The 15,303-nt window shown below is 42.4% G+C and overlaps 1 protein-coding gene across 1 annotated transcript in view; it reads left to right on the top strand.

Moving 5' to 3' along the window:
• Positions 1-15,303, top strand: part of ADCK1 (aarF domain containing kinase 1) — an 805,280-nt gene that overhangs the window by 538,462 nt on the left and 251,515 nt on the right. Inside the window, exon 6 of the mRNA XM_085626629.1 lies at positions 13,632-13,790. Within this exon, the coding sequence (XP_085482755.1) occupies positions 13,632-13,790 (159 nt within the window). The remainder of the gene's footprint in view (positions 1-13,631; positions 13,791-15,303) is intronic.

Here is a 15,303-nt window from a genome sequence, read left to right as displayed (position 1 = left end):
GTTGTCACTTCTTTTCACATTGGGCAGACCGTCACTTTCCCCACCTTCTTTCCGCCTCCGCATCCTTCTAGAGAGGAAGAGAGGCTCCACCGTCTGGACCCAAAACGTGCGCCCTCCTTTTACCTCAATCGCACACAACAGTTCCAGGTGGATGACCAGCTCTTTGTTGGCTACGTTGGCGCCAAGAAAAGTTGGGCCATCCACAAGGGAACTATCTCTCAGTGGGTCGTCTTGTTACTCTTTGGCTAAACAGGAGCCTCCGCTGGGGCTGCGCGTCCATTCTACCAGGGCAACGGCTGCCACTACTGCTTTGGGACGTGGTGTTTCCTTATAAGACATCTGTCAGGCAGCTACGTGGGCCTCGCTGCACACTTTCACTAAGCATTACTCAGACCCTCCAGGATTTCGCGATTTCGCGATTTCGCGGCTTGCCGCGAAATCGGCACTTTTGTAAAAATGCCGCGATTTTTACAAAAGTGCCCGCGAAATCGGCACTTTTGTAAAAATGCCGCAATTTTTACAAAAGTGCCTGCGAAAAGTATTTCTATTTTTAATGTTAGCTCTTAGAAAGGGCCTACTCCCCTGTTGGAAACCTTGGTTAGTGCTAGGGAGCAGCAAGGGGGGGTGAAGGAGGGGGTGGGTCGCAGGAGGTGACATACTCGTGATGCAAACAAAGGCCGAGTGATTCTCGGCAAAGTCGCGCGCTTCGGAAGATGCTTGCAGGGCGGAGCCTAAGTATACTTTTCAGTCGTGAGCTCGAGGTGAAACTTGGAGACGTTTTCTCTGTCCTGTTTTCAAAGGGGTCATTGACGTCTGCCGGTGTTATGTCATATCGGGTATCCCCTCGGAATCGTGTATCTTCTGGTCTTTCCGGAAACGAAACGAAACTTCGCACGAGCAGCGGCAGACAGAAGCAACAGATCTCTTCTCGGGCTGAGTTACGGGATACATGATTCAAGGGGATGCCAAACTCAAAGCAGTCTATAAATTACCACACACTTCTTAAATACTGCAGCGGATCACTGTTGCACGAGTAGAAACGGGCAGAAAAGCGCTTTTAATGCAAATATTAAAACGTACAATAAAAGACAATTGATTGCATATACACGTTGAAAGCAACGTAATTATTTGATGTAGGATATTGAATCATATCATGAAATAAACACGTGTGGAAGACAAAGCGAATGGAAACAATGGCAGGGTTACAATAGTAAGCTACAAGGGAAAACAACATCAAAACGTGAGAAAGATTAAAGGGTGAAGGGAACAAAGGCAATGAGAAAGAGCAAGAGTTATTGACAAAAACATAGCTTGCACAGTAAATTAGCTAGTTTGCCACCATCAATCCTGTCAGGTTTCCCAGGTCCATGTGTGATGCTCCAGTTCCAGGTTTTTTTACAATTGAATTCTGGGACTTATAGTCAGTGCCACTGGAATTATGCGACTGTGCGGCCGCTGCGAATTTCGCATAGTTATGAATTTGCCACAAAATCCACCATCTGCATAATCTGCAGATTGAAAAACACCGGTCCCGCAATGTGTCAAAAGGTGTGATAACTGCTATACTAAAGCAAATGGAGAATTGCATTTCCAAAGGATAACAGCCTTCACCTGTGGGCTGCTTCCTCTGTTCCATATTCCAGGTTCCCTATTCAAAGTGGAATACTCTGCTAAAAGAGTTTCCAATGATTTAAGGCTGAAAATGAATCATTATGAGTAAAATAAAGTGCCGCAAAAATGCCGCTAAATTTCCATATTTGTGCCGCTAAATTTCCATATTTGTGCCGCTAAATTTGCGAATCCATGCCGCTATATCCTGGGGGGTCTGATTACTGCCTGGACAGCCAAGTCCGGAGAGACTGCTTCTTTGGCCTTTCTGTTCTCCGGGACTGGTGTAATCTTGGTTCGCAGACCCACCACCGGGGTTGGTATTGCTGGGGTATCTATTCTAAGGTAAGGAATCTATCTCTATCGGTTTCTTTCAGATGAGCAAGTTACTTACCTTTGGTAACGATGTATCTGTAAGAAACATTAGTAGTGATATTTTTATAAGAACCCAGTATATCTTTATGTCTCGCACAATTTTCCTCCACGTACAGTACGTAGGAACCACTGACTCGGAGCAAATGATTCCATGAGTATAGTAAGATTACATTTTAGATAACACCCATATGCACACAACATCACTGAGTATGTGTTGACAATTCCTAGGAGTGATAACACCTATTATCACATACTTGTTCAATTTGTTTTTGGTGTCTTGTGAATTAAACGGTGGTGATAGGCAATGTCAGGTATCTTGCTTTGTCAGTTATGACCCTCTAAATGTTTTTAATGTTTTATATGTGTATGTCCGCTATGCACCCTTTATATATATATATATATATATATATATATATATATATATATATATATATATATATATTCACTGAAAAAACCATAGGTTTCACACATGTTATAGTTAGCTGGACATTTTACTGATAAAAAAAACCAATGAAATTCCCCCGTTCTACTTAGTGCAGGCAACTATAACTCACGCGACCGCAATCCTCTGCTGATGCTAATACTGTATTTAGACACTTATTTGCCCATGTCTTCTTCCATTAAATTTTAGCTATACATATATTACAAATATTTTTTTTTCATAAAGACACATATGTCATCAGCAGAGGATTGCGGTCGCGTGAGTTATAGTTGCCTGCACTAACTAGAACGGGGGAATTTCATTGGTTTTTTATCAGTAAAATGTCCAGCTAACTATAACATGTGTGAAACCTATGGTTTTTTCAGTGAATTTGCAAGGTTTTTTAAATGCTATTTCCTAACTATAACGTGTGTGAAACCTATGGTTTTTTCAGTGAATTTGTACGTTTTTTTAAATGCTAAGTTACTTTACGCCGTTCTTGGCGTGCGCGCCCAGTTAACGCAGTTCGTTCCGTGCGCGCACGGTGCGCTTCGCGCACCGTGCGTGCACAGTGAGCACGCGGTGCGCTTCGCGCACCGCGCGCCCACTTTACGCAGTTAGTGCCGTGCACGCACGGTGGTCACGCGGTGCGCTGTGCGCACCGCGTGCCCACGTTACGCGGGATGGGCCATGTACGCACGATGCGCTTCGCGCACCGTGCGCACATGGGGGACATATTATGCGCTTCGTTGTGAAAGGTTTTCTTTAGTCATTTCCTATTATATATATGCCATGGACAAATGTTGCACATCGGGAACCATTTGCACACGGAGTGGAGAGAGTGTGGATAATTGTTTTTTTTTTCAATATTTTTTAGCGTACGCGTACGGTAAGCCTAATCGGCGATTTTTCGAAAAAAAATAAAATTGTTTTTTTGGCCTTGGGGGTTGTTTGGGGACACCCATATCAATGCTGGGTGGTTAAGAACTGAATATACTGCCACTTTAGATGTTTTTTGTCTTTGTTTATGCTGCCCCACTCAGAGTGCGAGAGAGAAAATGGCGGCCGCTGCTTCCTGGTTTCGACCGATTCGAATGTTTACTAAGATTTAACAGCCAATCAGAATCGCGCTCGCGCACGTCACCGTACGCGTACGGTAAGCGCACCGTAAGCTGGCTCAGATATATATATTGATTTAAAGGCTATTTTCTCAGAATCTACTGAACAGATTTACACCAAACCTACAAAAGGCACTTCCTTGACCTGTAGACTACCTCTCTGCCAAATTTCAAGGAACTCTGTTCAGCCGTTCGGGCTGTAGCTGTGTCTAAAGGTCCTATGGAAAAATGCATGGGAAAAACGCGTTTTGGGACCCCCCTTTTATCTCAGCCCCCGCTTGACGAATCCCCCCGAGACTTTCAGGGTAGGAGCGGAGCGTAGCGCCCCATTAGTTTTGAAAATTTCGCGAGGATTCGTCGACCGGCGCCAAAGTTATTCAAAATAGAATGTTGCGGTTTTCCTATGGAAACGTGGTCCTAACTATAACTACCTACTGGCGACCGCCAGTAGGTAATATATTCACTTAAAAAAACCATAGGTTTCACACAAGTTATAGTTAGCTGTACATTTCACTCGTAAAAAACCAATGAAATTCTACGTTATAGTTAGATCAGGTAACTATAACTTGCGCCCCCGCAATGCACTGCTGATGACGTCACATATTACATCACTTATGACATGGTCAGTGACATCACTCATGACATCAATGATGACATCTGAAATGACACATTGTGCATTGCGGTCGCGCAAGTTATAGTTACCTGATCTAACTATAACGTGGAATTTCATTGGTTTTTTACGAGTGAAATGTACAGCTAACTATAACTTGTGTGAAACCTATGGTTTTTTAAGTGAATTTGCAAGGTTTTTTAAATGCTAATTCCTAACTATAACGTGTGTGAAACCTATGGTTTTTTCAGTGAATTTGTACGTTTTTTTTAAATGCTAAGTTATGTATTTATTTTTAATTTTTGCGCGCACCGAGCGCCCACGTTGCGCATTTCGTACCGTGCACGCCTCGCCATTTTTTCCAAAATATCAATTGTATTTTTCTCCCTTGGGGGTCCTTAGATTTATATATTAAATGTGATTGTTAATTCTTTTTTTTTTTTTTCTTTTTTTTTACCGTACGCGTACGGTAAGCTTACCGTACGCGCACTCCGCGATTTTTTTTTAAAATTATTAAATTTATTTTTCATACTTTTTGGTCCTTCGTGAACCCCCTGACGAACGCTAGGGGGTCTGCAACTCTCTTCGTTGCCCCCTTTTCATGTTATCAACCTTTGTTTTTCAGCGCGAGAGACAGAAAATGGCGGCCGATACTTCCTGGTTTCGACCGATTCGAATGTTTACTTTGATCTAACAACCAATCAGAATCGCGCTCGCGCACTGCACCGTACGCGTACGGTAAGCTTACCGTAAGCGCTCGGAGCGCGCCCACAGATATATATATTGATTTAAATGCTATTTTCTCAGGAAATACTGAACAGATTTACACGAGACCTTCAAAAGGCACATCCCTGACCTGAGGGCTACCTCTCTGCCAAATTTCACATAATTCTGTTCAGCCGTTCGGGCTGTAGCTCGGACTAAAGGTCCTATGGGAAAATGCATGGGGAAAACGCGTTTTGGGACCCCCCTTTTTTCTCAGCCCCCGCTTGACGAATCCCCCCGAGACTTTCAGGGTAGGAGCGGAGCGTAGCGCCACATTAGTTTTGAAAAATTCGCGAGGATTCGTCAACCGGCGCCAAAGTTATTCCAAATAGAATGTTGCGGATTTCCTATGGAAACACGGTCCTAACTATAATAGATAATATATATATATATATATATATATATATATATATAGTCCAGTGTCAAGTAGTGTATAGATTTGTATTGGTGTATTTATGTTATCTATGTTTTTAACCTCTTTCAGCTTTGACGATTTTCAATTCTTGAACGAAACGCGTTGGCTGATGTGTTTTATTAACCGCATGGATTGTTATAAATAAAGATTGATGCAACGAAGACAGCGATCAAGCTTCCTTATTGACGCAATACTGACTTGGGAGTGCACCGCTCCATTGTCCTTACAGTTCAGTCTTCCTGCTTGGCAGGTGACATCCCACAACAGCAGGTGCAGGAGCTGATTGTGCACACCGATTACCAACCTATACATAAAGTACTACCTGGGGAACACACAGAGGAAAGTGCGGCAACTGGAGGCCACAGTTGGTTCTTTGTTTACATTAACATTAGTAGTGATAGATTCCTTACCGCCTCACCCATCCTCCCCGTTCTGCGAACTGATTTTTAGGGTTAAGGTCATCCCTTTCAGGGCCCTAGTTTCAAGGCACCAGTTGTCAGTATCTTGCATGGCTCTGTGTTCCTGGCGCGGAAAGTCATGTACAGAAGTGAGATCAGCGCGCGAGGGCGGCGTCTAAGTAGCTGCCGCAACGTCATCTTGGTGACCACGACGCCAACGACGGACGCGGAGCCACACGACGCCACCTTCCGACGCGCAGGGGTACTGCTGATGAAAACTTTCCGGATCCAGTCTGGCGCCTGGGGGTAATTCTAAGGTAAGGAATCTATCACTACTAATGTTTCTTACTGATATATCGTTACCGAAGGTAAGTAACTTGTTCAATGTGAACTTAAGATCTGGACCCAAACATGAGGTTGAGGAAACTCCTTGTGACGCGTTTTCTGCAGAAGTCCTTCCAGTTCAGGGGTAGTGATTAAAGAATATTGTTAATGGGATCCCACCTCTCCCGCATAAACTCCATTTCTCTGCTTTTGTATTTCCATTATCTTGATCCCTCTCAAGGAACTGATGAAAATATAAATATTGTACAAGATGTTAATGGCCAGGCCACCTTACATAGAAATGGTTTTCTTCTCTGCTGCTGGAAGCTTTTCTCTATTAATTCAAATAGGTACAGTGCAGAACAGTGTTTCATTAACATTATGACCTGGAGTAGCCTGTGATTCTCGGCAATCCGCTTTATCTCCCTGCAGGCCCATGATAATGATGACGCATGAAGATAACGAAATATATACACCATTCTGCACCTGTTAATCATGGTCATGAGAAAGCATGCGACCAATGGGCACCTTTCACACCATAAAACATGCTACGCATGTGTAACTGAACATTGTTTTCTTGATAAAAACATTTTCCCAGCTATCACCAAGAAGCAGCAGACGACTTTACGGGATGGTTTAGTGCAAACATTTTTGTATCACAAGCTTCTCAACCAAGAAAAGAAGATCAAACACAGTTGAGATAGAATCACTGAACCCACAGAGTCATGTCAAGGTGAAACGTGGACTTGACTTTGGAACACAACTAGCTAAGTTGTGTTTTTTGTAATTATGCATTTTAACTTCACATTACACATATTTACAGTTTGAAACAGACAGATAATCTGATTTACCAAAATGCGTCCGGAGCCAAAGCGTGTATTAGAACCCATCTCTTGGGTTTCCAAGACCGTGTACTGTGCACGGGTGCTATCCCATATAGGGTGGATCCACACCCTATGTTAAGGCTCATCTCTTGTTGACATGAGATCTATTCAGAGCCACTGTATGTAAATGTATGGTATGCGCATATCCCTTCCTTGAGGGAAAGCTGCGCACCTGGGGAACTGAGAACGCCTTACCTGACGAACCCTGTTGCATACAGTCATTGGGTGTGTGCAAGCATGGCAGCACATTAGTGTGTTTTGCACACAGGCAAACGTGCATGTGCTTGGGTGCAGGCAGGGAGTATTTTTGCTGCAGAAGGCAGATTGCTTGAATAGAAGACGAACAGCTGTGCGCTGGTTATTGAAAAGGCGCCACGATTTTACCCGCGCACACAATCAGAATGAGTTTTGATTTTCTGAGAAAGACGCGCGCCTTGCATCCTGTAAACAGCAGTTTTATTCACAGAGATGCTCACTGCGCCCCCGAAGGAATGGCGGAGATGTTTGCCTGTCGCGAAGCAGCAGACGCACCATTTGGGGAGAACAAACTCCAGCGTTGTTGGCATCTAGGCCTGGCAGGCCGTGCCAGCACCAAGACGAGCCTTTGAATGAGTTTTCACTGCCGCGGTGTGCCCTGCTGCACCAAATGCCATAGCTGAACTGACACTCTAGTGCCTAGCGGTTCAGGAGTGAGCTGTGAAAAATGAACACGTGCTCCTGGCCTGGAGCAAGGCAGGCCTTTGTACAGGACTGTGAGCGAGTCCCGTCTGTTTAAAAACCATTCCATCATTATAAGACAGAATAAAATTGTCTGCTTGATGTCATTTGGTGCGGTACAAAACCGCTCATCCTCTTCGCAGCATCACATATTCTAAATGTATCGCACTGGTCCACCAGTGGATCTAAGGAACTATTCACCAATACAACATCACAAAATAAAATGATGGATGGAGTGTTGAAACTTTTCAAACACTTACTCCCAGTCACGAAGCTGGGTTTAATCAATCATTATTTTGCTCGTCAGATTACCCCAATTTAGACCCAGCCATATGGAAATCAGTTTTTACCCTGCTCCCCGTGGGAATGGGAACAGACCAGGTCCTCCCTGGACCGGAAACAAGCATCCTTGGACCGGTTTCGGGGTGTCACCCTTCATCAGCCTGGTGAGCTTGAATCCAGTGGCACAGTGAGCAAGGGACCCACGTCTGGGCATACCCTACCCACTTAGGGCGCACATAGCAACATCACGTCACCAGTAGCCTCAATTTCCTCCTTTTGAAGATTGCTGAAATGCAAGCTCTGTGCTTTAGATGTTACCAAAACATTTTGTGTTACCCAGTTGCCCCAATGTTCAGCTCTTTTTCAATTCGTTATCACCAGAGAATATGGGGAAAAAATCTTGATATTGGGACCATGCTTTTGTTAAGCTCATTGTCCACTTCCAGTGGCAATTGTTAAAATCTGTGGTGATCCCCTCGGGTATCGCTCCCCATCATAACCACTCTTGGGGTTCTGTAGTTGGTACTTTAAACCTTAAGAAAGCAGTAGGAAGCTTGACGATCATCACGTTTTCTGCTTGTTGTTCATGACTACGGCGATTTAAAACTCTGCAGCCCTCTGCATGTTGTGCCCATTGGGGGCATTCATTGAAATGGTACTGTTGATTGTCGCCTCTCCTTTCTCTTATGTATTTTTTCCCTACTGCTCAGCCAGGATGAGTGTGGAATGTGTGGTGATGTATTGGAACGCCTGGGTGCCTGGTGATGTGCTGAGTGTCAGTTGGTGTGTGCAGGCTAAGCAGCAGGGAGGCTGCTCCTGGTGGGGTTACCTTACATGTTACTTACCATCTTATCTACCAACTTCATCTTCTGTAACTGAAACAATAAACGTCCTCGTTGTGATTTACCTCTTGGCAACATCTGGACTTTCTTTTACCTACAACAGGTACATGCAATTTGAATGAAAGTCACCCTGAGCACACAAGTAGTCCTTTATATTGTCCAAAAATCCCCAAAACTCTTGATCCAAGTTCAGAGTATTTATTCGAATTTATCACTTCTCAAATGTAATACACAATTGACTTCTTCAGGGCTGCAATCCCAAGAAAAGCACAATTACTCAATTGTTTTCAATAAAAATATTACACTCTGCATTGAAATATAGGGCTATTGCTCCTGCTCTCGCTTATACACGTACTCTGTGACATTCTAAATTTTCTTCACTTTACGTGACTTTAATCACAATTTGGTGATGGTTTCTTTTCTGATTACTTGGTGAGTGGATTATACTTCTCATTTCCACGTTTTTTTATTAAAAACAATTGAGTAATTGTGCTTTTCTTGGGATTGCAGCCCTGAAGAAGTCAATTGGGTATTACATTGCACGACGTAACACGTGTTGGCTGGTTTTGCTGCAACTAGAATTTGAGATCAAGCTGTGTCTTGAAAATATTACCTGGCTACATTTGAGAAGTGATAAATTCGAATAAATATTTTGAACTTGGATCAAGAGTTGTTTGGATTTTTGGACAATATAAAGGATTACTTGTGTGCTCAGGGTGACTTTAGTTTATTTATGTATCCCTCCGGACGAGGGGAATAACAAGATTGAATTGGTAACCAATCTTCTCTCCCTTTGAAACACCAAATATTTAAATAATTGAGTATTTACTTAGCCCTTAACTAGTGTTGAGCACCCTAGGAGTAGATTTTTCCTGCTTACCAAAGTTTAAGTGTTACATGCTATTTGGACACAACACTTAGGAGTTGATGACAAACTGGGCAATGTGACATCACGGCCATTACCTTCTTCTCACCCTACAATCAGTACTTTTTACCCTCTATACACACTGCCTAAGTGAATCTTATAAGCAGTCAGTGGCTCGGTTTTAAAATGTAGGTTGTCGAGAATGAACCTTGGCAAATATGAAATGAGATTAGTAACTGTGTTGCTCACTGGGATGTTGTGTTAATAATATTGCAGCCATCATAACATTAGGTCAGATTCATCCCGTGGTACTGGCCTATAGAGGTTTGCTCAACACTGGTCTCCTCTAGTCTGGCTTGTGGTTTCATGGAATGCTACGCAAGGCAGATGGCACCATTGAGGGCATCTGCAGGTTTACATGTTGGCAATCCTTGGCCAAGAAATTGGTAAACCTGCACTATAACAACACTCAGTAATATAAGACAGGGTAAGATCCTGTTCCAGTGTTCACGCATATCTGCCCTGGGGTAAATACATGGGAAAAATTATGGAAGTGCCCTTGGGGGTGCAACGGGCGTTTGCGCCTGCTTTGCTCACCCCCTGGACACTTTGGCATTGCAGAAGGGGCCACAGACACTTGTCCATCCTCTTCTGTAATACCGTTGACGCACATAAACCTCCAGCACTATCTTCACAGGGTGTTCCCTCGTTTGCATGGGGGTGTGGCCACATTCAAATGAGAGAATCCCTTTGCCTGTAAACCCGTGCCATATTATACATGCGGGCTACCAGGAGGCTTACTGATAGTGTGCTCCTTGATAGCAGCCCTCTGAAGGGGGTAAAAGGGGTCCCATGGACCCCAACAGACATCCTCTTGCAGGCAGGTGCAATCACTCACTGCACCCACCTGTAAGGGGATCTCTGATTCCCCTTGAAAGTGCAGGCGGGTTTCCATATGCGCAGTGAAACAAGCAGCGGCTTTAAAGCAGACGCTCCGTTTTTCACATGAATGTGCTGCCCTGGGGGCAGCACATTCCATGTAATAGGGCACACTTTCCTTGTTTGTGCCCACGCACCTGTTTTAATATGCGCTGCGCGCAAACCGGGAAAGTGCACCCTTTACATAATAGAGCCCGTGGTGTCTGCTAACCCTCAACTAAATCGCCTAGTTGTGATTTGGCTTAACTGTGTCAAATTTGCACAAGTAAAGCAAAGAGTATAAAAATGTGCCTGTCCTCTTGCTCCACAACGATTCCTCTTGATTGTGCCACTTGTCCTGTTGCATTCTGAGTTTCTTCATTTGGCTTCTCACTTTTTTGGGGCATTTTGGATGTTGTAGCTACTAGCCAATAAGTAGGCTTTTGCCAAACTATGTAAAATGTAATGTAGCTTCTCCATAAGCATCTTAAACAGGCAGGAGCAATGCAGGCAGGGCTGGATGATAGAGCCCTACAGCTTCAGCAAAATAAAACCATTTTTTCTAGAAGTGGCCCCATCGGGCCCTGCCATCAGACGGGCTGATGGGTGATTAAAGAAAAAAATTGGAACTCTCCTTATGTGAGCAGAACCTGCTCCACTGCCTGGAGGGCAGTTATGAAAGCTGCATGGTTGGCAGACTTACTACTACACAATTCTCAGAAATAAGAAAAGAACTTGCCTACTAGTCTCTTGCCTCCAAGCTGCAAAGACAATGGGAACCTTGAACCTTTAAATCCTATTCTCCTTGATATTTAAAGAATATAAAGGGAGAAAAATGTTTTGGAAAAAATGTCTAAAACTAATGGTTAATTTAAAATGTGTTCTTGTATAAATGTCTTTTTGTATTAATGTGATGCTTTTATGATTTGATTTATCGAAATAAAGCCTTTTGAAGTGAAGTAGTGAATCTCGAATCACCTGAAAATGTAGGTGTTTGGGGGTTCGAAACTTTTCAATCAATCAATCAATCATAGCATTTATAAAGCGCACTACATACCCGTGAGGGTCTCAAGGCGCTAGGGGGGGGGGGGGGGGGGAGGCTGCTACTGTTCGAAGAGCCAGGTCTTGAGAAGTCATCTGAAGGTTAGGAGGTCTTCGTTTGGTTTGCTCAGGGCTACAATCGTGGATGTCAACGCCCTGCTTCTGTTTGACATTTTTGAAGTTTTTGCTATGAGGTTAAAAAAGGCATGACAAAGATTCTAAAAGCTCAAAAACATTTATCAAGCTGTGTATAGTTATAAGGGGGAGGGGGGTGAAATTAACTTAATTTACTTTTGTGTGATTAAGTGAACTTTCAAATTGCACACATTAACAAAAAAATGAAAACTTGAGTCATCTGATTACATTTCATGTAGTTCTATTTCGCCGCATCCAATTTGGACTCGAGGATGCATTTTGTGCTAAAAAAAAAAAATAAACTTTAAAAACACAAGCGTTGTGAACAGCAGCCGCTCGTATTCTGTTCATTTGCCTTGTTCCCACAATAGGATTTTTATTCGAATGGACTTGAAATTATGCAAAAAGATAAAAATGTGTGGAATGCATTATATTTTGTAATAAGAAACATATTTGAAGAGAAATTGGGCACCGGGATTTCAACATTTCTCAAATTGACCACAGATTGAGAATTTTCCACAGTACGGGATGGCAAGAAGTAGGCACTTGGAGTGGATACAACACATATTACTTTACGCATTTTTTTTTTTTTGTAATTTAAACATTTTCAGGAAATGATCAACACTATTCACAAGGACTGAACACTTTCTTCTTCCTTGTACAACAAAGCAAAAATTGCGTTTTAATGCATTTATGAGACAAAAGGTTCGATGTATGTGTGGCACATTGAAAATGCAAAGAAAATCGCAATACAGGTGCATTGGCTTTTATGACAAATTATAGTATGTTTTCATCCACCACTATAACAAAAAGTCTCAATTTTGGGTTCAAAATAGGAATACACAATTTTTTTTATGTAACATGCTGGTATTATTTTTTTGATAAATCATTGGCGTCCACAAACTAGACATGTGCCAATACTGTGCAATAGGCCATAGATTGTCCAAAAGTGACCTGCCGCTGAGCTTGAAAGTAAGATATAAAATGCAACCTCTATTATTTAAATGGATGCGTTTTTAAAAGCCTTCTTAAAATTTAAAAGAATAGGCTCGGAATGCAACTCAACAGGGAGTTTTTTCCATGGCTGAGCTGTGACCACTAAAACGGCGCAACCGCCAAGTCTTGCCTTGCAAAACTCCAGCACAACCACCAAATTGAGAGAGGTTGAGCGTAGCAATCAAGGGGGGTGGACTTTTTGAACAAATTAAAGATTTAGTTAGTAGACTGAGCCTGAAAGAAGGGTTCGTTGCAGAGGGCCTTAAACCAACATCTTTTCCATATCGGGAGCCAATGAAGTTTTCTAAGATGTATTGAGATCTTCTCAAATTTAGGGAGACCAAGTATCAGTCTTGCAGCACTGTTCTGGATCAGCTACAATCTTTGTTTTAGATGACCTGAGAGACTAACATAAAATGCATTACAATTACGTAGCCTTCTAATAATCAGGGCTTGACTCAGTTGCTGCCAAGACAGTTGCCTGATAAATGGGAGAATCTTTTTTAATTCCTTCATAATCAGGAAAAAGATGGTTGTGAGTGTTTTACTTGAGAGTCAAATGACATTCCGACATTGTTGTTGTGTTAAGGAAGTCTTCTTTGACCAGGGTAGGGGGAGGGGGGGGGTTCATGACCCACTCATGAGAACTTAATGCAACTGATATATGCATATGTTATACAGTTGCATGGCTGGGACACACAGGCCTAGCCAGACCCACCCCACATGTTTTGACTCAAACTCGTTTCACTGGCGTTTAGAATCCTATATAGCTTTTGCTTGCATGTGAAAATACCTTTTTCGAAATAGTTTGAGGGACTCACCAAAGAAGACCAAAGACTTTAGTTTCGGCAAAGCCTGAAACAAAGACTGAGCAGCTAGATCTGGATCGAAGACAACAGCTGTTTTTTGCCTTACAGGTTCTTCTCCGCGTCGTCAAGAAGATATTTCCAGATTTTGAGTTCATGTGGCTGGTCGATGAAGCCAAGAAGAACCTGCCCTTAGAGCTGGACTTTCTGAACGAGGGCCGCAACGCTGAGAAAATGGCGCAGATGCTGCAGCGCTTCAGATATCTGAAGGTAGGCGATTGGACAGTGGCCACGCAGGTCCACTACTGGTGGGTGTACGCAGGAACTGCATGCACTGAATATTTACTGACAGAACTGCCAAAGGAGGAGATTGGTGCACAGGGCAGGGCAGTTGATCTTCCCTTTCCACACTAGGGAAGATTCCCAGCCCCAGTAGGTCATCGTGAAGCTGTGAATTGTGCGTTATTTTGGATTAATATGATTATTCTTGTGGTCAAACTCTTTAGCCGACAACATGTGTCCCTCTGCCACAGCTACAGTTTTTCTGTTTGCTTCACCTAGTTGGTAATTTTTAGTCAACATTTTTACACATGACAATAAAACCCCTTTATGTATGTTTTTTTCCCAAATTGCCTTATTTTCAATTACTTTTTGTTTTTGAAGAAAACAGATTTGGGGACATATAGACAAGCCAAGAGTTTAGAATTCAGTTTGTATTTGGGATGGTTACTGGATTCCACATGAAAGCTTGTAAGGCGAAAAACGTTTAATCTTTTTTTTTTTCCACTTTTTTTATTGAAACTGAAAGGTGTCATACAATATTGAAGTTCAATACAGAAAATACAGAATTACAAAAACCAAACCTCTCTCATACAGCGGACCAACTTACATCTAAAATAACAAAGACAATTTGGAATTCCATAAATGAAAAGAGATTAAAAAAAAAATTCCCCAAATTTTTTCACATTTTCTCCCCCCTCCAATCCACGCCGCATAGTTACACTCACTAATCTTTGCTCTTCGCATTTTAAGTAGCCATTCGTGGAAAAATGGTGTCTGAATAGTACGCCAGTTCTGGAGTAGCAATGATCTGGCCACTGCCATGCAGATGAATAGCAATTTAGCGAGTGAAACAGAAAGATTAAGATTCTGATCAAAGCCATAAAGCATCAGTTTAACATTTATAGATATCTGGATATGGAAAATAGAGCATATAAAACCAAAAATGTCTTCCCAGAACTCTTTGACCATACTACATTCAACTATGACGTGTGTCCAATTAGCTGGGGCGAAATTTCGACAACGAAAACAGATCGGTATATAATTACTAAACATTTTAGCGATTGCCGCCGGGGTATAATACAGGAGCCATTTTCCAAAAAATAACATTCTGCGTCCGTTGGCTCCCCTTAATGTGGAAAAATGAAATTTATTAATAGTCCGCCATGTCGTTAATGATAAAACATGTTTTTCTTGTTCCCACCATTTTTTGACTGCTTTGAAACCTAAATCGTCTTGTTTAGACTGGGCAAGATAACGTTTCCACTCACCAGGTTTCCTTATTAAAGTACTGTTGAAAAAAAGATCGTTATTTAAAGGGGAAGTCTGAGTAAAGGAAGTGGGAGCATACTGCTGCAGGAGTTTATAAATTATATTATAAGACCCGGCTAACAAAAAATTTCCTGAAATTAATAAACGCATCTCGGGCGGAGTTATCCACCTGGAATTTTGTAAAAAATCGCCCACTTTGCTAAAGCCGGCCTTGATCCAATAGCTCATTAAA

Source organism: Triturus cristatus, chromosome 9 (assembly GCF_964204655.1).
Source record: "Triturus cristatus chromosome 9, aTriCri1.1, whole genome shotgun sequence".
Classification (NCBI taxonomy): Eukaryota; Metazoa; Chordata; class Amphibia; order Caudata; family Salamandridae; genus Triturus; species Triturus cristatus.
The sequence above is the reverse complement of the archived record's forward strand: the minus strand, read 5'-3'. Positions and strand labels throughout refer to the sequence as shown.